We start from the raw sequence: 23633 nt of genomic DNA on the forward strand, positions 1-23633 counted from the left end.
CATCTAAAGGGAAGCTGATGGTGGAGTTTTGGCTTTGTGGAGAGCTGCCGTTCACTTCCTGTTAATCCAGTTCTGAAGAAAAACTGGCTGTGATTCAGTTTAGGACACAGTCAGGCCGTTTGAGAGACGAGCCTCAAAAACTGAAACAGCTCGTGCCTTAACAAAAACAAAAGCTAAAATTAGTTTCCCATTTTTTCTCCCGCGTTCATCTTCAGTCGCTCGTCATCACACAGGTTGTTGCACACCGTGCTGTGAAAGGTTTTCCTTTATTTCCTGTATGTGAATTAAAAAATTCTCTGAATCACAGTCTTTAACAGTTTACATTTAATGAAATTATATTTTTCAGAATGCTGATGGTGTCATTCTTTTGCATCTGATGGGTCGAAATATGTTTTTTCTTTTTCTTTATCGTTGACATTGTCAGATCTTTTTAGTTTTGTGCATTTTCAACTGACTGTTGAAAAGAACTGACGGAGTTTTCGTTTCCCTTCAGGATTATCTGTGAGTCCTTTCAGATTTGTCTTCTTGTTCTCCAAACAGTTTTCAAAATAGCAGCTGGAGTAATAAGAATTATGACCCAGAGACCCAAACTTAAAGTGAAACCATTTAACTTTAATATTTGCATTTTAAATCTAAAACTGAATCGTTTGCATTAAATACAGTTTATTCAATGTAAACGTGAGAAAACGTGGATTTTCGTCTTCATACTTCTCACTCGTCTGTTTCTCAATGAAAAAGCTAAATGACATTTTTACTCATAAATCCATCATCCAGCGTCTGTTACAGCGTTAAAGAAAAACAAACCATAGCTTCGGTCTGATCTCACACAAACCTTAAATCCTACAAGTTTCCCAGATGTACAATTTAAAGAAACAAAAACACACATCTGTGTTCAGCTCGCTTTACAAACAGAAGCACAAATGAAATTGGCAAACACAAGCTGCATGTTTCTTTCTATTTACATTTTCTTAAAGTTATTAAAGTGAGTTGAAGGTTAGTTTTACAAACACACATTTGCACACATTAGCAGTTTTTATTAAACTTGGTAGAAGCTTGAGCTCACCCCAAAACAGGAAGTTTGGTCTTTTTGCTCTTTCTCTTTATCACTAAAGCCATCAAACATTCTGTCTAAGTAATAATTTAAATTGAACTCATTTTCTGTTTAGATAAAAAGAAGCAAAAAAAAAAAAAAAGAAACTGAGGTTTTCCAGCTGCACCATGACGCTCCCATTTTTGTCTGACTGCATCTTAAAAACCCAAAGATGTGACACAAAATGCACAAACTGCTTCCTACAGCGCCCCCTACTGTGTGGATGCCGGCATCTACAGCTTATTTCTTGTGTGCTCATTAATGAGCAGATTTCTGAAATATTAAAAACTAAACAGCTAGATGATAAATTAGACATTTCTAAGTACAGTCGTCTGGAAAGTCAAACATTTCTTCAAACCAGGTACGTGATGTGGACATTTGTGTGTTATAGTTTGTGCATCTGTGGGTACACTTGGGTCTGATCAATGGAAGTTTTTCATGAGCGGGCGAGCGAGAGGTTCACAGATGTCCACGTGCCTACATGTTTTTTTCTTTTTTTGTCGTCATCTACAGAGGCTTGAGAATTTACAAGTTACCCGCGACCTTCAGGAAGACTTGAAGCCTAACAGGAATGAACTATTCTGTCTCCAGATGTTTGTGTCAGAGCGTAATCGCCTTGTGTTTCATATTTTATTTTTAAGACAGTCACCCAGCCCACACTGATCTGAAATGACTTGTATAACTGTGGCAGACTTGTGCTAGCTATATCTGTGAAGGTTCTCAGTCATCCAGGTCATCGTAGTCTAAGGAGCTTGGAGGGAAAAGTGTCTGGACTTCTTTAAGTTACGTGAAGTTACATGTTTCACCTCAAAAGCGAAGAGCTTAAAAATCTGGGACTCTCCACCATTTGACCTCAGAACTGAAGACGCTTCTCGGATGAGAGGTGAAACGTCTTCAAGACAAATAAAGAAGTCCAGACACTTTTCTCTCCAAGCTCCTTAGACTCACGTGCTAGCCAGTTATTATATCAATATTTCTTTGAATAAGAGCTGAACAAGACTTTTGACAGCTGCGTCCATCTTTGGCTTTGTGTTTCCCTGTTTGTGCAGCAGAGGCTCATTTTAATCTCGCTTCATTTTATTGGTCAAACATTGGTTAGCCACTCACTTTTTCTTCTACTTTTGTTGTTTGGTTGTTGCTGGCAATGATTTTAGTGCATTACAGCTACCTCTGGTAGTATCAGCGCGCCAAACATACATTTTTATTATTACACTTTTTTAATTAATGTGTTGAAAAATGATAACCATCCCTAATGTTTTCATTGAGATGAATATGATTAATAATAATAATACTATTATGGGGTTTTTGCCGGGTCTTACACTCACGTTAGGGCTTTTCTTCTCACCCTGGTTGTGAAAGGTTCCAGATCTGATTTAAAACAGTTTAGCTGTGTTTTTCTCTCTGAACTTACTTGTGGGCTGTTTTCAGACAGCTTCGTGTTAGTTTAGCAAACAAGGAATTACTTTAGGAATTATTTTTGGACATGCTGTGCAATGCACTGCATAAATAAAATAGCCATGTGCTGGCTAATTTCTTTTACACATGTATTTTTCACCTGAAGCCATAAACCTTTAATACGTGCTGTTTCCACAAGAAGTAAGCTTAATAAAATACACTTAATTTAAAATTGACCAGGTGGAAAGAATCCACAAACTTCTGCTGCACAAAGAAAACCACAGCTGCTTTATTTTAACCTGGGCCGTGAAGAACACCTGGAATGGGAAAATTTAGGGCTAAATTTGTCCTGTGACCTGAGCAGGGAAGAAGCTGTAGGTTTAAGAGAGTCAGATCAGCTATTCCGATTATTATTGTCAACCAGCAATCTGCTGACAATCAGAACGTTAATCTGTTGGATATTTGCCGCTATGAAACTGTGTGAAAGCTGCAGGTGCTTCAGCTGTTCTAGTGTTTCTGTCTTTGTGTCCATCAGTCCAGCTGGATGGCTTACAGATCTAGAGATGACCATGTAGTGAACATCAAATCCATCTGTGTGCCAATGTGTCGAGTGTCTTTATGTTTTGTAGATCTGATGGTTTCCTCCTGCGGCGCTGGGAGGCACCGCACCGCTCGCTCCGCCCTGGACGTCGACAAAGCCCATCCTCTGCCTCCTCTTCCTCTGCTCCGTCATCTGCGCGCGCGCACACACACACACACAGACACACACACACACACACACACACACACACACACACAGAGTCACTAAACGCCACCCAAGCTGTGATTCAGTGTGTTTATGTGTGCTGCTGTGATTAGAGCTTTGCTCCTCAGTTATGGTGCCACCAATGTGGTGCATTAAAAATGTTGTCCTGCTAACTGTGAAAGCAGTTGAAAGAACAGCTGCTGATTCTGGATGAATTTCTGCTTTTAATGAATGAACAAAAGTATAGTCAGCATTTACTTGATTTGGGCTGCAGTGTTAGGATCTTCCAGCATGTCGTGGGGCAGAATATTTTTCACATGTTAACCCTAATATTTTGACCTATCGGGGACTTTTTGATTGTCTGAGGTAGCTGTAACATAACTTAAGATGGAAAACATACCCCATGTTTGGTAATGATTGCATATGATTGACTATTTCATCCAAACTCGTGTAGCTGACCCGACTGGTAACCAGTTAGCCTTGGCTGATGAAAGTAATTATAAACAGATTCATTAGCTTAAAAAAGTTAAAGCGAGCTGAAATTTGTCAAATCAAAGTCAACTTTGTTATTTTCAGTGCATCTGTCCCTTTGTGTGCAAATACCTGCTCTTTGAGCTCCGTCAGCTGGGCGGTCAGGGTTGTGACCACCTTCATGGTTGATACCAGTTTGTCCTGTAACTGCCTCATCTCGTTCTGCTCGCCATCGCTGTCTGTTACCACCAGTGACATGGCCTGCATCCGTGGAAACCAGTCCAGGTTGTTGTTCTGAAGCAGCAGAAGAAGAAGCAGTTTATTTGTGAACCTGAAATCGCAGCCATGTCACTTTTCTTTCTTTAACGTTTCCCACCTTGATCATGTGAGCCACGTAGCTCTCCGGTCCTGTGTAGTCCGTCTTGTTTTTCTCGCGCACCAAAACGATAAAGTAGAGGTAGTTCCAGATATTGTGCTCCAGTTTGATGTGCTCTTCGAAAGACACCGTCTTATTGTCAAACTTGTCTCTCTCGAGGCCTGCAGCAGAACAAAGAAGACCAAGCTTCTTCAACAAATCTACTGTTAGCTGATTGGTTTGTTAGTCACAGTGTGAAGAACGTCTACAAACCGCAAATGAAACATGTTGTTTTCAGAATTTCTTCCTTCTTCTGCTTCTCACTCCTCAAGTCTGCGAACGTGTCGATGATGACACCGAAGATCAAGTTGAGGACGATGATGATGACGATGAAGTAGAACAGCAGGTCATACACAACTCGAGCGGGAAACAGTGGCTCCTGAACACAGACCCGGGAAAGGAATTTAGCCTTCACTCTGCACTAACTTCTTACCTGATGATCTTTTATCTATTTTAAAACTTCATCTTCAGAGCAGCTAGCATTTATAGTCCTGCAGTTTAAGATCATTTTTTTAGTAACAGCAAATTTAAAAACCAAACTGCACCCTTCTGTGGCAGAATATTTCCACATGATAAAGAAAACGTCAGATAAAAGCCAAAGATGTAGGCTGTGCATTTTGTTATCGGAGAGCAGCATTCAGGTAAAAACTGTCTCGTACATTCTTAGATGGTTTGCGGAGGACGTCTCCCACTCCCCCTCCATTCCTCAGTCCGTGGTTCAGCACAGTAACGATACACATCAACAGAGTGTCGCATGCTCGCTCAGAGTCCGGCACCTCTGAAACACACACACAAAGACTCATCAAGGACATTTAACAATGATCAAATACAAAGTCGGTATAAATGTAAAGTTATGGTGTGTAAAACCTTTCACCACTAGTTCTGTTTTTCTACCGCTCCGAATCAAAGTGTATAATTCCAGCTATGGTGGCTGTCATAGCACAAACATGTTTTAGTGGAGCAAAAGAGACCAAAAATATTAAACTTAGTATTTAAACCATAACTGCCTTCCTGGCATATTTCTACTACTGTTTGGAGTGGATCTGTATCCAGCCCAGAGATTCCTTTTTAGAGGCTGTCAGTGCTCTGTTTACCTCAGCTGTCAATACCGCATAAGAAGCATCCACATTTACTCCAGCCTTTAAAAACTTTGTGATACGAGTCTGTAAGTGAGTGAAGCTCACTTCTGACCAATGACAGCGATACTACGTGAGTTATTGAGGATATGTTGAAGATTTAAGCGCTATCTGCCCCTGTTAGCTGTTGTTAGCTGGCTGCTCTTGAAGTGGATCTAACATTGTTGGTCTCTGACACTTTCTGAGTAACTTTTTGTATGATGTGAAAATATAATCTTCTAAGAGTTTTGAGTGGGAAAGTGTGATTTTTATTTTATTTCATTTCATTTTTTTAGTTTTGAACACTCAGCTAAAATTAGCTAGCACAATGTTAGCTTATATGCAGCTGATATTGATGTTTAGCCAGGTTGTTGTCAGTTTCATGGTGGCTTCCACTAGGGCTGGGCGACATGAGGAAAATCTAATATTGCAATATTTTTTGGGATATCGTGATACCCTCCCTGAAGTCAAGGTTTTTATATAAATATCACCACGAAAACCTCAGAATCTGATCTAAAAGCTCATAAACACCATTTCTACAACCACCAAACAGCCAAAACAACAAACAATTAAACGAGCAGTAAAGTAACGTGAAATATGAATAACACAAATGACAAAGCCATGAACTCACTTGACTTCATGTAACCAAACAAACGGCACGGTGTCTAGATCTCACAGATTCCAGAACTGCAAGTTTCATCACACTTCGACCAAATTTCACTGAACCAGCTACAAATATGCTTCACATTCGATAAGCATTAACATGGAATCAGACTTGCACGTGCCACTAACCCCATGCTATCATTTTTCTGTAAAGCAAATTTACCTAAGGCTATAATTAAAGTAACCTTAACCATTTTCCTCCGTTTGTCTCGCCGATAGCTTTGGCGAGGGGAGATGTTCACATGCAGAGTTTAAAACAGTCTTAATTTTGCATGGATGACTTTTCAGCATGTTTTGCAATTTACCCCATTTTGTTCTACATCCTCCTCAAATCCAAACCACACGATGACTTAATGCATCTTAACGCTGGTATTGCATCCTCACCAGCTTTACGAAACTTTGAGTGCTCCAGTAGAGTAAAATAAGCGCCATATAAGAACCAGCCCATTTACCGTTTAACAGCTCCAAAACATATTTTTGTATTTGTATCTGTGGATAAACACCATTTTAAACTGTTATATAGTTATTTAGCTCCCTGTCTATACTTGGACTCCAGTAAGTGGTGGAAATTGGATAATTGTATCTATTTTAGTTAGCTGAACGAGTTGTTTTCTAATACATGTTGCAAAAACTGACTACTGTCAGTAACCATCTAGTGATGTGTCTGTCTCTTACCTTCCTCTTCAGTGTTGGTCTCTGCAGTGCAGCTGACTCCGTCTGCAGAGCACGACTTGAGGAAATCCTGAGAGGCTTCACTATTTTGAGAAGCTGAACAGGAGACAGTAACTAGTACCGATTAAGGTTTTGGTATGAGGGTTAATTTTAACAGCTGTGAATTTACCTGCAGCAATCTGTGCCAGCGGGTCGACCTCCATAATGAAGTCCTCCTTCAGGAAGAGGAAGCCCACAATGGAGAAGAGGTACACAAGGATGAGAGCGAGCAGTGCCGTGAGCAGGATGGAGCGCCCGTTACGCGTCACGCTGTTTATCACATTTAACAGGGTCTCCTCCCTGTAGATCAGGTCAAAAAGCTGCCCGAAATGAACACAGACACTTAGATTTCCCTTCCTACCACAAACAGCACAAACACCTGACAGGTCACTGTGTCTGCTGTTTACCAGGATGCTGTAGAAGAGCTCGTGAACGAAGAGTCCCAGTGTGGACGTCAGGACGTATGCCAGGTGATAGAGGAACTCCACATCCATCACCATGGCTTTGTACCCCATAATAAATGTGCCGTTGTTTCCCACAAAACTCACCACAAACACCACTTTATTGATGAGCTGGAAATGGACAAAACATGGACAGCACAGTGGATGATCAGGCTGGAGGTGTTGTTACCAAAGAGATGTAAAAGGACGCTGGCCAATTGTAAGAAATAATTGTAAGAAAAGCAGAAAAGTTCTGCTAGCTCATTGCCCAGACTGGCCTTTAATAATAAAACAAGGCCTGATTCCGGCCCTCAGGCCACATATTTGACACCTCTGATCTAGAATGTTCTACTCTAAAACCACAATTCAAATCTAGAGCTCAAAAAGAACAGGAGAATATTTTCCTTTTAGTCACAGTCACATCTGATAAGTGTATTCAGTGTCTTCACAGTTTATATTTTTTAACTGACCAGTTCACTGATCACCAAACTTAACTAAAAAAACATGAAATCGTCATTTTGATTTTAAAAAAGAAAAAATCTTCATCAACTCTGAATAAAACCTAGAAATGTAAACTGTGAATCAAGAGTTTAAATATTTAAAACGGGTACCAAGCCATGCTAAGCTAATCGCACCCAGGGTGCAGATGTGTAATGTGGTGTTTTCTCACATTAAGTGTTCCCAGCACTATTAGCGTGTTGCCAATGCCTAGGTGGTAGATGGACCTGAGAATCAGAGCGACGGTGAACGGCGTGAGAGAACGCTGAGAGAACAAACCCAGGACGGAGAGACCGGTCAGGACCCAGAACAGCATCAACAACAGAGAGTCGTCGATTGCACCTACAGAGGAGAAGAGCATCGTTTTAAGTGCCACATCCTCACCTCGACCAGTCCTCCACACTTTCTACAGATGATGACAAAAATAAAATGACAGTGTTCGTGTGTTTAGTCGTATTTTCAGATCTATCAGTACTTGCAGTAGTACCTTGTCCGGAGTCGTAGGGGTAGAAGAAAGCGATGATGAGGTTGATGAAGAGGGCAAGTTTAAAGGAGATTGTTCCCCACAGACTCATCCTTCTGGAGAACCAGTACAACACTGGCATACCTGCACAAACACATACATGTTGAGCCTGAACACGCTGTTGGGTTTTTATATGTTGAGCAAAAGTAGAATTGATGTGAGCACCTGGCTCACACGAATGAAGCCTTTACAGATCACACTGAGTGTGTGTACTCACTCCTCAGCTTCTTCTGCCACTCCATTTCTCCATGCAGGAAGGATGTTTGCTCGAAGAAATGTGTGACTTTGGATCCCTGCTCGTCCAGCTCAGTGGTGTTGAACACCCTGATCTTTGACTCCTCTGTCAGAAACTCACAGATGGGATGAACGGGAAACACAATCTGCTCCATGCTGCGGTCATCGCGAACAATCTGGGCACAGACAGATACGTAGTTTAGACAACGTCTTCTACACAGATGATAAAAGCTCGATCCTCTCTAAAATGTAGAGATGAAGTTGACAAACTCAAAGAAAGCACATTTTCAGAATTTACGGGGTTTCTTTTGCCCTTTTTGGGTTATGGATGGTGTAGACAGACGGGAAAGAGAGAGGAAGACATGTAGCAAAGGGCCACAGGTCGGACTCGAACCCGGGCCTACTGCTGTCTTGCCATAAAGCATATGGTCAGTGACTGAACTATGAATTCTACTTCCTGGTGGTGGCTGGAACGAGGGGGGAGCATCTCTGCTTAGATTGTTGTGACTCAGACCAGGACTGAGTTGTGTAACCGAGGAACAGAGATGCTTGTTAAATAAACAATTTGAAAAAGTTACGTTTTACCCAAACGATCAAATGCCATTTTGTGCTATTTGATAACCAAACCACAAAGTATTATAGGATCAATGGCTCAGGATAAAGATCTTTATTTTAATAGTAGTAATACCTCTATCTGTGAAGTGAGCTGCTCGTAGTACTCCAGCGGGTCCTGCTCCACCACAGGAGCTGGAGCTGAGGACTTCAACATCTGGGACAGAGGTCGGTTGTTCAGGTTCAGCTGCAGACACACAAACAGCAGCATGGTGTCAGTTTTAGATGATTACAACTTGACATGGATGGATGGATGGATGTTTACCATTGAGGAAATGCCCTCCTCTCCCTCTTTATTGTTCTTTTGAGGTTTTAGGAGGTTGTGAAGGACTTTGTTGTGTCTCGCCAGCTGCAAAAACACATCAAGAACTTTATTTTGACCCTAACCAACCACAAAATATCATGAGCTCTTCCAGATAGCCAATAGGAAATTGAGTTTAGTCACCTGCTGAGCCAGGATGTAGATGTTGTGCCCCACCTCCCGAGGAGAAACTTCCACCTCCACATCTTCACATTCGCTCTCCTGGTTGTAGGCCTTCTTTATCACCTCCACCTGGCAGAGTGGACATGTACACACTTAGATTTTTCTTGCTTTTCAATAAGATCTTTAACAGCTGCTTTATGGACATGTGGTTCAGGGTCTGACCAGCTCTCGTGGCCGCAGGTTCAGCAGAATCCTCTCTGCGTTCTCGCTGTCGTGACGACTCTCCATAAGAGCCAACAGCAGCTTGGAGGCATTGTCCTGTCGAGCAGCAGTCAAACAAATGGACTGAACCGTTTGTCAAGTACTAGAGACAATGACTTCTATCTTTACACAGACAGGAATGATATTTGTGGAAATGCTGACTTAAAAACCTGGAAACAAACCCACACATTAACCTAAAAGAGTGAGAGATAAATGATGGTGTTTGGTTACATTTGATCACCTCCGACACTGCGCCCCAGATGACATGTTTAAACATAATTACATTTCAAGCAGTGTTAGATTTCCTGTGCTTCTTTTAATGCACAGAAATATGAAAATAAGAAAGATTTCTGCACTTTTGCCACTATGGTGTCGCTACACTGAACGCCGTCTAAATGAAAGAGGCGACTCCATTTTACCTTCAGCTGCAGCACCATCTCCATCCGATAGCGACATAGAGGACTGATGTCATTCAGGATCAGAGCCGTTATGATGTCGATGCCGTTGGACTCGTGGGTCACGATACATGTCTGAAACACAGAAAACAAATGTCTGTGTAAGACAGTGCAGTAAACAAAGGACACCTTGAGAACGTCTGGAAAATTAAAAACTAGAGGATAACATCAGGTCTCTTCATCTGTTGTGCTGGCACTCGTGGTTCTTTGGTGCCTTTTGAGCCCACGTTTTCAGGGTGCTGGTGCCAGTTTCTTTTTCAATGGATGTACCTTTCTTGTCTGGTAGCAGACATTACCAATAGCACTGAACAAAGCGACTTTCTCATATTTCTAGTAGTAAGTATCGTCTTGCATTACCAACCACTGGCTTTGTGTCACATGCAGCTATATCAATCTGCCCAGACTAGGAAATGGAGACCACTGGCCACTCCTTAGTGAGCAGTTACCCCATGAATGTTAATAATGTAATCATCTGCTTTACCGCAAATGCATCACTACTGACGAGGGACAGTTAACCTAACAAGCATGTCTGTGGACTGTTGGAGGAAGGAAATCCACACAAGCAGAGTGAGAACACTCAACTTCCAGCTGCAGGTTTGAACCTACAGCCTTCTTACAGTGATGCTGCAGCGTTAACCGCTGCACCACCTTGGAACCTGTACGGTCAAAGAAAAGTAGAAACCATTGTTTCCACCCTGTTGTTCTCATGTACCTGGTTCTCTTGGCAGGGTCCTTGGCAGTACTCTGTAAGTGTTTCCAGGGACTGAATGATGAGGTGGACATTTGATTCATTGATGTACAAGCCCAGCAGGCCCAGGCCACCCGTCGTACTACCACACATGATGTCCAGGAACTGAAGTGTCTCACACACAAGGTTGTAGTTGGCTTTGTTATTCTGACAACGCAGGAAGTTCTGGAAACACAAGGTCACAAACTTGAGCCTTACATTTTCTGTATGTGTGCTCACATGAAGAAGATGCTGGGACAAACAGCTTTACTTCCTGTACTGGCCTCTAACAGACGGTGCTAAAAGACCCGCCTAAAGTGGAGAGAAAAACATCCAACTTGTCTCTAAAATATAGGTAGTAGATATTAACTTTTTGTCACATGTTTAATGCTATACAATCTGTAAAAAAGGCTCAACACTGTTCAGTAGTTAGCAGGAACTGACCTGTAGGTCGTTGTTGTGGTTCTCACAAAGCAGCTGTAGGAACCTCAAGATCGGCTTCATGATGGTAACAGCTGGTCCCATCTCTGTCTCCACCTCCTTCTGTTCTTCAATAGGTTGAGCTGGCAGGGTGGAGGTGCCTGGGGCAATGGGCGCCCCTGGTACCAACAGTGGATGACCCCCTGTACCCGGAAGTACACCCATTGTGGTGGAGCCACCTTTAAACCATAAAATATTATTACAAACATCTTTCGGAACTCAAACCTTTTCAGAGTCTTATTTTTCCCTTCACAAAGGTGCATAATACATAACTGTCTAAGGAGCTTGGAAAGAAAAGCGTCTGGACTTCTTTAAGTTTCTTGAAGATGTTGCACCTCTCATCCGAGAAGCTTCTTCAGTTTTAGGGTCAAACGGTGGAGAGACCAAACAGCCACTTCACAAGCGCATGGCACAATATAGAAGAGCCACCTCCACGGGACAAGACTCAGCAGTCCATCTGCATCTTAAGGTCAAAGGTCACTCTTTTGAGGATGCCAATGATAACATTTTGGACAGAGAGGACAGATGGTTTGAAAGAGGAGTGAAAGAAGCCATCTATGTCCACTGTGAGCGACCATCTTTGAACAGAGGCGGGGCTTACGACACCAACTCTCTGCCATCTATAATCCAGTTTTGAGATCCTTCCCAGACGCCTTAACGCCCACTCACATCCTGGGCCATCTGACCTCAGGAAATCACATGATAAGGTGGGGCCAGGTTTCACAATGAGCTCACCCGAAACTCTGGCTGATTGGGACCCACACCCGCTTTCACACCTCGGCTCATGTGATTAGGTAGAGGATCATCAGGGGGTCCTTTGACCCTCTTGGTGGGTCACTCCCACTAGGCTTAAATCTGGGACTCTCCACCATTTGACACTAGAACTGAAGAAGCTTCTCGGATGAGAGGTGAAACGTTTTCAAGCAACTTAAAGAAGTCCAGACGCTTTTCTTCCCAAGCTCCTTAGACTACGATGACCTGGATGACTGAGAACCTTCACAGACATAATACATAATTGTTTGTTAATTAACCATTTAAAACATTATATCAAATGTCTAAACCTGATCAAAGTTCCAGTGAGTGATGCCAAACTATTGGTTACAAAATGGGGTTTGATCATATCATCCTCAAATAAATCTAAGGAACCCTAAATATGGACGTACATTGAAACTATAGAATAATCGGATTGCACAGATGTGTCCTCCTAAACTATTTTCAGATGACTCTCACCGTTCTCCAGCTTCTCGTTGGCCTTGTGCGTCATCTCTCCAACATTAACAGAAACCGTTGCTTTAATGTCGGCCTGAGCTTCTTTCATTCTGTCATTAAACACTTTAAAGAACTTCTCTGACTTGTTGTCCCCCATCATCAGTTTGTAGAAGGAGTTCTGCATCAGAAGTGGACAGAGTCAACACACCAGTTTAACACGGGACCAAAAACAAGCTTGAAAACCATCCCAGCCCAAAACCATGCCTAAAATGAATCAAAACCAGCTCTGAAGCAGTCTTTGTTTTAAAACAATATATAAAAGATGGTCAAAACTAAACCCAGCGTACAACCACGTCTAACCAAGAACCAACTTCTTTCATTAAAACGGTCCCATTGCCAGTACCACATCCTGCGATCTCTGGATCAGCTATGTTGGAGAAAACTAATCTACACTATTCAAAAAAAAGTGACCATTCTTGTCTCAGATCTATTGTTTTTACACGTTTGATGTATTATTTGATTTTTCCTGTGCTTTTAGAACGGACTTGGCTCTGTAATTTCATAACAGTGACTTAAATGAGCAAAGAAACTTCTCCTGTCTGCTACCTGTATCTCAGTGTTTCCTCCCTCCAGCAGACAGATGGCCAGCTGGATGCTCTCCTGGAAGATCTTATCATTCTTGGTGCTCATCACCAGATCTGTGAACAGCTTCGTTCCTCCTTCACGATCCAGACGACACTGGATTGCTGCCACTGCTGCCCAGTCCCGCTCCTGTTCACCGCCTAACTCACAGAAAGAAAAATACAGCATAATATAGCAGCTTGTGCACAGACAATATAGATTATAGCATCATAAACACATTAGATTGCTATTATTGTGTTACGTAAATCATGTTAAATAAATGGTGTCCTGGGGAATCTCCCCCCAGACTTGGATCAGTGAGCTCAGTGGTTCTAATTAGCAACACTGAACGCACCGACACATAATTTCCAACAGGTTACAAATTAAATCCAAGTCTGGGGAATTCAATTCCTTCTTAGTAACTATATAAACACACCAAAAGCCTTTAACCCAGGGTCCGCTACAGCAACATAAACATGATGGGTGGGTCTGAGGATTTCGTCCTGGTATCCAACAGCAGTCAGAATACTCCATGGATATACATGAGACAACAAACCGATCAATGTCAAATATGGATGCGTCATCACAAAGGAGCTGGACTACCTGTGCAGCAAAGACACCAGCAAAAAGCAGCACTAGAGAAAGATCAGTAAGGAAGGATAAAGACAGAGAAATGAAGCCACCACCTGCAAAGTCATCCTCTTTTTGGGTTTGTGTCCAGTCTACAATTGAATTTAACAAAGCAGGTGAAACGGATTTCGGATGTTTTGTGCTTCACTGAACACAATGACATTCCTGAACTTATCTGACTATGTTATACTGTTATGATCAAATGTCTCCTGCATTTTATTTGAGCAGTGTTTATTATTTCCTCTGAACAGTGTTTGTATGAAGCAGTTTACCTGGAACTCCAAGTTCAGCTAAGTCATTCTTCTGGTTGGTCTTCTTGTTTGGAAACAAGTAGTTTTGCAGTAAAACTTTCCGCAGCACTAGTCCCTGAAACAAATCAACAGAAAGTCCATTCAGTCTCCATCCTGTTACATTTAACTGAAACAAAACCAAGAAATAAGCCAGAGATTTCAGTTTGGGGAAGGCTTCATTCATGATCAGTGGCAGCAACAAGGCCTGGCAGAGAGGCTGAAGAATGGGGAAAAGACGAGAGAGGGTGGGGAACGCAAACACGAACAGGTGAAGATGATTCAGCGAAAGGGGAGTGTTTGGGTTGTGGTCCCATTCCAGACAAACTGTCTCAAATGAAATAAGCATAAATATGGAAAAACTGCAAAAGGACCACTGGAAGCTACAAAACCACCAAAGAAGAATGACCACAACAACACTGTGGTTTTCTTTAAATATACTGTATTTCTCAAGGACCTGCCTTTGTTGTTCGACCGTGATTATAATGGTTTTGATTTAAGTTAAACAGGCTGATTGTGGTAGTCCAGCTACTATTAACTCACCTTTTCATCAAAGTCCAGAGTCCTGATGAGCATCTCCTGCAGAGTCTTTAGGACTTTGATGCACAGCTTCTCCTCTGAAGACATCAGCGCCTTGGTGTGCTGGATCAACCTGGTCAGCACACGGACATCATAATTCCCCTCATCCCTCTAGTGTCAGTGCTCAAGCATGCTTTACACTCAGATGACCTACTTGGAAATGAATCCTCCGGACTCACAGCGCTGTCGGATGTCGGTTCCTTCAGGGAACAGCAGCTCCGGCTGATGGAGGACATCCACCAACACCGAAAGCTCAGCGTTCACCAGTGGCTTCAGACGCTCCTCCAGAGTGTTTATGATGTCCTGAGGAAGATACAGAGGGAACAAGGTTAAATACAGTTTACTGCAAGTTAATGTAAATAAAGAAAAGTCTTTTTTTCGGTGTGCCCTTGTGCACCTGCAGCTTCTCGATGATGTTCTTGTAGTCCCAGGGGTTGGTAGGAGCGCTAGGACGGGTGAGGCGGGAGGAGGATTTGTAGTTTGGATTGGAGCGCGACAAAGAGTTCAAAGCTGACGTGGACAGCATGGTGTTGATCTGAGCCTCCAGTTCCAAAGGCACAGAGATGGAGCGACTCTTAGCTGGACAAAATTCACAAGACTTAGTCACCCTTTTTTAAGTGGGAATGTGAGAGAAAACCATGGGAATCATTCATGGCTGAGACGTAATGCGGTGCCAGGTTTGTTACCTGTCACAGCCAGCGTCTTGATGCATGCCTCCACCTGCCCTCTGTGCTGCTGCTGCAACCAGGGACAGTCCAGCAGCCTGACAGACGACTGAAGCAGCTGAGTCATGATGGTGTGATGAGTCTGACAGGGACAGAGAAGCAATCAACTAACTGGAACCACACCTAAACAGTTTTATATCACCAAGGTGAAGCATTTCCTTCACCTGCAGAGAAGTGCTGTTTTCAGAGAAAGGGGAGCTGAAGAAGGCGTTGATGGTGTCAAAAACCACGCCGATGATGTATTTCTCCAGAACGGGATCAGAAAGACGCTTTTCTCGTTTATTACAGACCTGCAGAGAGGGAAAAACCCGGAACATCAGCACCATGTCACGTCAGGTTGTTTTTTGTCTACTTTCTTATGGATATGACTCTCAGAAACTGTTTACCTGTTGTTCTGCTGTAGATAGTTTTTTTAGGCTTGTCACTTTTTTGACCTCCTATTCTTCAATTTCCTCAGATATTTTTTAAGGATACTCCCCACACAATGCTGGTATAGGCCAAGTTTTAAGCTAATAGCCCTTTGGGAATCACCTTGTCTTACATCCTAGCAGGGCCTCCTCCTGAAATTGACCTTGTGTGGGTGTGTCAATTCAATTTTATTTACACAGCGCCAAATCACAACAACAGTCGCTTCAAGGTGCTTTATATTTTAAGGTAGACCCTACAGTAACACATACAGAGAAAAACCCAACAATCATATAACCCAGCGGTCCCCAACCCCCGGGCCTCGGACCAGTACCGGGCCGCGAGAGTTGAGGCTCAGGTGTGAAATGTATGGTTTTCCATACAATGTATGTTGTCCTGCCGTGTGTGTGTGTGTTTGGAGGTGGATTGCCCCTGCTGTGTGGAGAGGAGTGTGTTTTGGTACTAACCGTTTTTGGCATACTTTCAGTTTATTGTTTTCTTTCTTTAAAAGGTGACAGCAGCTTGTCCGTCTCTTGTAGGTAAGTTATTAATGGAAGCATTAATAAACCTGTTAATTTAACTATTTTGCCTCCCTGTCTCCTTTTTCAACCTGGACACCTTTTGTTACTTTCCCTCACCCCTGGACCTTTTTAGGGGAACGTAACACCTTGTTGGTGTAAAAATGTTTTATGCCAAACTCTGTTATCCAACTAAACCAGGGGTGGCAAACTCCAGGCCTCAAGGGCTGGTGTCCTGCAGGTTTTAGATCTCACCCTGGGCCAACACACCTGAATCAAATGATTAGTTCATTACCAGGCCTCTGGAGAACTTCAGCACATGTTGAGGAGGTAATTTAGCCATTTAAATCAGCTGTGTTGGATCAAGGACACATCTAAACCCTCGAGGCCTGGAGATGCCCACCCCTGAACTAAAGGAACTGGACGAAAGAGACTAAATTTCAAATTGGTTCTTTATTAAATTGTCTGTTATGTGAAGGCAGCACTGGTTCATCTGTTGAATTAGGAGGCTTTTAGGTGAGGTTTAACAAAAAAAAGGAAAAGAAATCTGCCAATGTCCAAAAAAAGCCTCAAGTGCTCAAGACCACTTCCCCCCCAAATCCAACTCAGTGGAAGCAAAATATAAAGAAAGACTCTGCACATTATTGTAACTATAATGTTACAAAGCTGGAGGCTTGTGTTAAACCTGGGTGTAGTTTTAAATAATGAGGTAAAGATTTACAATAGTTTACCAGTTATGATGATAAACTATGGTGCTGTTCCTACCCGAGCCATGTCCACAGTGAAGTCCTCAAACAGATTCCAGATGTGGTTGGATGTGTAGATTTCCTTCATCTCCACCTCTGTGTCCACATAGCAGTGATTCACAAAGTTCACATAGGCAATTTTCACCTGGAGACACACAGGAAGTCGAGTTAGCTTTCTGGTTTAATCAAAGCAGTTTAAAAACCTTAAACCACACAAACGCGGTGAGAACCTCAGTAATGCAGTCCTCATGGGTCACCACCCTGACCACATCCTCCAGGGGCAGCAGGGAGGTGCATTTAATCTCCGTGTACACGTTCTTCCCCTCTGCACAAGCAGCCAGAAGCTCCACCAGAGAGATGTGATACCTGCAGGGGGGGAAATTATTTCACATTCAGGTCTCAGACGGAAACACGACAGCATGTTTGGGATGGGAAATAAAAGCACCTGATGGTAACTTGAAAAACTTTGTTGTCCACACAGTATTTAGACTCAAGTAAAATATATATGCACCCACACGTATATATACTTGAAAACAGATGTGACTTCTTATAGGGCAAAATCTGCCAGAACCAAATCTGTCAATTCTGGAAAAACTAAAGATTGATAAACATTCAGTCCATTTTAACAAGTCATGACTCGTGTCTCCTGTTTTGCAGCTGTGGCCACATCAGCTGAAGGCTCATCAGAAGAGCCACGACTTGTGTGTTTATAGCAGCAGAGTTAAGGTGGTACAAACTTCTGCTCTGCTTCTTCTTTTAAACGATTTGACTGATGAAACAAATGAACTCCTCGACGTCATCTGTAGCTTAATATACAGCCACGCGTCCAGAGCGATACTGACACACTGCATCATTGTGTCTGGGTTTTGGTATTAGAACAGTGACACAGCACTGCCACCATCACGTCAGATAGTGCATTAGAACAATTGTATAACTATAAGTTCACAATCACTGCAAGAACTTCTCAAGAAAACATGTTTAGAAATTTAATACAATGTTGAGTAGCTGGTTCAAGATCAGAGGAGACACAAATTCCTTTTTGATTGAATCAGGAAGGACATAAAAAATCTTAAACATGCAGAGCGACATGCTGTTTGGATCCTTTTATATCCTGTTATAGGATCATTTTATCCTGTTATTGTCTCCAGCTCGAAGCTTTCAGTCATTTAACAAATAAAATACAATCCTGTCATTTTTTAAATGACCGCGTTATGGTTAGTATCAGGTTTTACGACGATGGATGGATTAATAAAACTGCTTTTTTTCATTATTTCAACATCATCATCATCATCGTTGCCTTGGTTACCTGAGTGGGCTGGTCTCACTGACGCCCTCCCTGCTCTCTGCCATCAGCTCCAGCATGACTTTAAACGAGTTCTTGTCGTTGTAAAAGACGACCACGTCCTCACCGGCGTTTGTTAACTACAAGAAGAGATGAAAGGAAAAGTTGAATACATCAGCATGAAAAAGCGGGTGGATGTTTTAGTAGAAGCGAAGCGGTGCGTCTCATCCTCACCTCGGTCATGATCATGTCCTGACACTTCTTGACGTACTTGCCCTCGGCCTTGATGATGGTGTGGAGGAAGTTGAGGTACTGGACATGGCGGCCGTGCGTTGCCAGGCAGTGGATGAAGTGATGCAGCACGCTCTCAGAGATCTCGCTGCACAGTTGGTAGTTATTACTGAAGATGTGCTGCACTGTCTCCGCCTCCAGGAGCTGGACATGAACAAGGAAAAGTTTGGAAATCAAAAAGGTTTCACTTCAGGTCAGTCACATCAACACTGATATTTATTTAGATAAGAATAGTTTTGACCTTTTTTTTCATTACAAAACCCCCCAACTGCCTCCTGAATGTTGGAAAATGTTGGGAATTTGTTTTCACTATGTCACTATGTCCCTGTGACATCATCCAACCACAAAACAGCTTATAGTTTATAATATGGTTTCTAATCACAAACCTCCTGGGACCTGGCGTCACATATGTGGACATCACATTTTGGGTTATTTAGACCAAAATATAAAATTTTGCTCTACAAGGGCCTGATATCCACTTATGAGGACATCATACTGCCACTGTACTATCAAAATTTAAAACGAGTGTCCTCGTATGTGGCTCTCATTTTTCTGAGAAACAAAAATCAGGTAAAAAAAACAAAATCTGGTAATTCTTTGTTTTTACATTCATCAGGTCCCAGTCAGCCCAAATAGCAAAGCGACATTAAAAATGCATGACGTGGAAGAGGCTGATATTCTTTCTCTAGCTGATTAATTTTCATTCAAGTCCTCTTCAGTACACCGAGCATTAGAGTTGTCAGAGAGGTTTCTCTCTACCAGCCACTCAAATCACTTTAAAAAACCCAGAGACAACCGACATTTTCTTTAAACGAGTAAAAGTTGATTAGCTAAAGTAAAATAAATGAAAGCCGTTTAAACAGAAGTAACTTGATCAGGTGTTTTATGTAGAAGAAAATCCAACTATACAAAAGAGTTCTGATTTTGGCTTATTTAGCTTCACAGAGCTGACAGAAATTAAAGGTAAAGATAATTAAAAGTGATAGAAAACTAAAACTGAAAGGTTTGACTACACTGCATTTAAAGAGAATCTGGCAACGAGTGTCTCTAAATGTAGGCTGGGTATATAAACAGGGAAGTAATTGGCTAATTGGACTCGAGTGTCAGAAATTTCAACTTATGAGTGTGGGACAGGAGATAAGATATTACAGTTTTTTCTGAATGCCTAAACCCTAACTGTGATTCCTGTAGCACAATCTCTAAAACTATTCAGACTTATAGCAAAACCACTCACTGAGTTTGCAAAACTAAAAGCACAAAAACTGCTTTGCACTCAGTTTGCAATTTTGTAACACACACTTTGCAAAACTGTAGGCACAATTCACTGCACAACACTCAATTACCAAATTTCCAACACACTCCTAGCAAAAGTATACACATGTATGGCTATCATTAACACTAATTTGCCAACTGTCTGGCACACTTTCACATGTGAAAACTTTTTTAGATAATTAGTTCACTTTGCAATCAGCCTAAGCACTATAATACAGGTAAGCTGTGTGTGCGGAGTACAATGGAGGGAGCAGGAAGAGTGAGAAGTAGAGGAGGCCGAGGAAGAGGACGTGGAGGTGAAGAAGTAGGATGAAGAGGACGACAAGGACAAGGAGGAGCAAGAGGAAGACGAGGAGGGGGGAGAGGAAGATGAGGAGGGGGGAGAGGAAGGGCAGGAAGAGTAAGAAATAGAATTGCTGATGACATCAGAGCTACAATAGTGGACCATGTCATCAACCGTGGAATGACCCTGAGGGTAGCTGGCCAACGGGTCCAGCCTAACTCGAGCCGCTACACTGTAGCAAGCATCATAAGGACATCTTGAAATGAGAATCGGTTAGCACAGTCACTTCGCACTAAGATTTGTAGCACTGCCATATGCCAATGAGAAACACACCAATACCATTGATGTAAAAATACTGAAATTGTTACTTTACAGAATTGCTAGATGACCAGATGCTGGGGCAGAGGAAGCATGTTCACTGCAGACCAAGTAACCCATATAGTCATTATGGCGGTTGCAAATAATCCTATACTTGGAAATAAACACTTGTGTTTGTTTTGATGTGTTTGAATAAACAGCAGTACTTGAAGTTTGGATCCCTCTATGCTTATGGATCTATGACAGAAGTATGAGCTCAAACTGACATAGCCTACCTTGTGCACAGAGAAAGCAAAAGCCAGATGTGTTTTGTATTCATACCATCAGTGTGCAGTTGGCGCATTGTGTGCTTAGTAGATGATGGCTTGTGTGTACTGTTTGATACGGAAACACCATTTTTACGAAGGTGTGAAGAGTTAGTCTAGCTGTGTTCGCTTTTGCAAGAGAACTACAATGTTTTGATTATTGGGTGACAGGTTTTCTTATTTGTGTGAAGAGTTTTGCAAAATTAGCCAATAGTTACAAAAAATGTGCTTAAGCAATCAGAAAAAACTGTAAGACTGTTTTCTCACTTGACATATTCCTAAAGAAAAAGAAACACACACACACACACACACTCGTTTTCATATCTTAGTGAGGACATGTCATTGACATAATGCCTAACGGATACCCTAAGCCTAACCATAACCTAGCTGTAACCCTCACACTAAAACCACATTTTGAGTCTCAAACATGCCTCCAAACTCGTTGGCGACGGGCATTTTGTCCCCATAAGTGACTCTTGGTCCCCACAGGTGTAGTAGCATGACAATTTCTGTCCTCACAAAGATGTCTGAACATGTAACCACACATAAAAAAACCACCCTTAAAGCGTACTGAACGTCCACTCAGATTTATGAACTAAATAAGCATTTTGTATAACTTTTGCACATTTGTGAAGCAGCTTACCCCCGGGTTGAGAAACAAGTTTAGGTTTTTGTGCAACAGAGCCTGATTCTCTTGGTTCCCCATACAGAACTTCTGCAGGAACAGGTGAGTATACTTGATGATCTCCTGCATCTTCACATCATTCTGCACACACACAGAGACAAACACGATGGTTAGTCTTGGTTGAGCTGAACTCTCCTCTCAAATCTGGCTACAGCCAGACTATTTGAATATATACATATATTTTAATCGAACGAAAGAAATCCACGAACACCAGGGGCAAAAGTTAACTACAATAAATATGAATGGCTGCTAAATAACAAATCTCAGCCTGTTTGATAAGTATTACATTATTATAACTACTCCACAGTTCAAAATGAAAAGAAGACTGGAAAAAGAAAGAACATCTGTAATAAGTTATTGATGAAAAACTCCACTGTGAGATTTCAATGTCATTTAAAATAAGGCTGCATGGCTTCAAGTGCAGCACTATTTGAATTGACCTGCTTAATTAAGCCTGCCAAGGTGCTTTTAATTTGGGGTGTCCTGTCTTACCTTGTCGTAGGAGACCTGCAGCAGGTCCAGCATCACTTTATGAGCACCCATGTTTTTTAGCAGCCTCTGCTGCTTTTTCCAAACTCCGCTGCTGCACATCTTATTCAACCTCTCCAGGATCTGCAGGGGGGAGGAGCAAGATGGCAAACAGTGGAGTCATGTGCAGTTAGACAGATGATGGTCAGTTTAACTTTGATTGGTTAAAATACTTCATTTCATTTTAGTTTTCTAGTGTCAATGTCAGTTTGTTTTTATGAGTGTTATTTTCATGGGTGAAACAGATATCAGAGTGCAAGGACACCCTTCATTTTTTATATTTTGTTAGTAAAAGGGGAAATAGGTGCACTGTTTTATTGAAATATGTGCAAATATATGTGAAAATACAGTATACAACAAGCTTGAAAGTCAGTATTTGGTATCACCACCTTCATTCTTCAACACAGCCTGAATATTCTTCTCAACATTTCAACAACAACAAAGTAGTCTTCAGGAATAATTCTTAGGCTTGTTGGAAGGACATCTGAAGCTCTTCTTCAGATGTTGGCTGCTTTTTTTGTTCCGTTCTTCGTCCCACACGGCTTCAATAATGTTGAGGTCCAGGCTCCAGGGGGGTGGGGGTGTCAATCCATTGTGTTTTTCTATCCAGGTATGCTTTTACTGCACTGGCACTGTGTTTATACTTTACAATTGATTCTTTGCTAAGCTGTCTGCTATGTGGAGACACAACACAGGTTTATCTCTTGAGTTAGGTGTCTTTTTATCCTTGAATGATTCTTAGGTTAGCATTGAGCTTAAACAATAAGCACTGGGTTTATATCTGGGACTCTCCACCATTTGACCTTAGAACTGAAGAAGCTTCTCGGATGAGAGGTGAAACGTCTTCAAGCAACTTAAAGAAGTCCAGACGCTTTTCTTTGCAAGCTCCTTTGAAACAATAAGCACTGAAAAAATTCCAAGTCTGGCTCCATGAAAATAAAATATAATGAGGTTTGGCTGAAGACTGTTGCACGGTACTGTAGAGCCTGCAATTATATTTTTGTACATTTTTTCTAAGCTCTAAGTATCCCACTGTGTATTTTAGCTTAGTTTTAATTAACGATAGTATCTCTGATGGGCTGTATATGCTAAGAAATGAGTTTAATTTGCATTTTTAGCAATTAAAGTTTTCCCCCCAAAGAAAGTATGCACTGTGTAAAAAAGTCTTTCATAAAGCCATTCCACATTTAGGAAAAAAAGTTTTCTTTACACACTAAAAATGTTAACATAAAATACATTACGTAACACACACAATGTAACACATTCATTACTTTTAAACAATGTCTGTAGAATTATCTTTAGAACAACTAGAGTAGGTGCCGTGTTGGGCTCAGGGCTTTTTCACACATATTCTAAGTGATAAGACATTTTTTCATTTCTGAAAATGCTAAAATGAATCTTATTTGTGAATAAAACGCATGTTTATTCATTCATTGTTTCCCGAGCGTTTAATTTAAAGACATACTTGGATAATACTGCCAGTTTTCCCCAAGACTCAATTATGGGCCCATTACTATTTCTTTAAATATACTGTGTTTTCAAAAATGTGTGTGTTTTACTTTCAGGTGGCGCAGGTGCGTAGATCATGTTTAAGCTATATTAAAATCTATAACCTTGTGAATTTTTAAAAACTTTGACTTGTAGAAACTAAGCACATCTACAAATGAGTCTTACTCACAAAAAAGCCAAC

General features: G+C 41.6%; 1 protein-coding gene across 1 annotated transcript in view; it reads right to left on the reverse strand.

Moving 5' to 3' along the window:
• Positions 1 to 591: 591 nt before the first annotated feature.
• itpr3 (inositol 1,4,5-trisphosphate receptor, type 3) overlaps positions 592 to 23633 on the reverse strand; it is a 67900-nt gene continuing 44858 nt past the window's right edge. Inside the window, exons 30-61 of the mRNA XM_026154035.2 lie at positions 21908 to 22027; positions 21374 to 21496; positions 18496 to 18696; positions 18286 to 18401; positions 17210 to 17345; positions 16999 to 17124; positions 15475 to 15600; positions 15272 to 15392; positions 14983 to 15164; positions 14740 to 14888; positions 14550 to 14658; positions 13992 to 14085; positions 13075 to 13250; positions 12490 to 12646; positions 11224 to 11438; positions 10765 to 10965; positions 10017 to 10127; positions 9559 to 9654; positions 9358 to 9465; positions 9178 to 9261; positions 8989 to 9099; positions 8284 to 8476; positions 8031 to 8150; positions 7716 to 7885; positions 7013 to 7177; positions 6736 to 6925; positions 6570 to 6662; positions 4776 to 4894; positions 4330 to 4495; positions 4078 to 4238; positions 3834 to 3995; positions 592 to 3218 (exon numbers count right to left, since the gene is read on the reverse strand). Of these exons, the coding sequence (XP_026009820.2) occupies positions 3102 to 3218; positions 3834 to 3995; positions 4078 to 4238; positions 4330 to 4495; positions 4776 to 4894; positions 6570 to 6662; positions 6736 to 6925; positions 7013 to 7177; positions 7716 to 7885; positions 8031 to 8150; positions 8284 to 8476; positions 8989 to 9099; positions 9178 to 9261; positions 9358 to 9465; positions 9559 to 9654; positions 10017 to 10127; positions 10765 to 10965; positions 11224 to 11438; positions 12490 to 12646; positions 13075 to 13250; positions 13992 to 14085; positions 14550 to 14658; positions 14740 to 14888; positions 14983 to 15164; positions 15272 to 15392; positions 15475 to 15600; positions 16999 to 17124; positions 17210 to 17345; positions 18286 to 18401; positions 18496 to 18696; positions 21374 to 21496; positions 21908 to 22027 (4518 nt within the window). The 3' untranslated portion in view covers positions 592 to 3101. The remainder of the gene's footprint in view (positions 3219 to 3833; positions 3996 to 4077; positions 4239 to 4329; positions 4496 to 4775; positions 4895 to 6569; positions 6663 to 6735; positions 6926 to 7012; positions 7178 to 7715; positions 7886 to 8030; positions 8151 to 8283; positions 8477 to 8988; positions 9100 to 9177; positions 9262 to 9357; positions 9466 to 9558; positions 9655 to 10016; positions 10128 to 10764; positions 10966 to 11223; positions 11439 to 12489; positions 12647 to 13074; positions 13251 to 13991; positions 14086 to 14549; positions 14659 to 14739; positions 14889 to 14982; positions 15165 to 15271; positions 15393 to 15474; positions 15601 to 16998; positions 17125 to 17209; positions 17346 to 18285; positions 18402 to 18495; positions 18697 to 21373; positions 21497 to 21907; positions 22028 to 23633) is intronic.

This window comes from Astatotilapia calliptera, chromosome 20 (assembly GCF_964374335.1).
Source record: "Astatotilapia calliptera chromosome 20, fAstCal68.1, whole genome shotgun sequence".
In the NCBI taxonomy this organism is placed as follows: Eukaryota; Metazoa; Chordata; class Actinopteri; order Cichliformes; family Cichlidae; genus Astatotilapia; species Astatotilapia calliptera.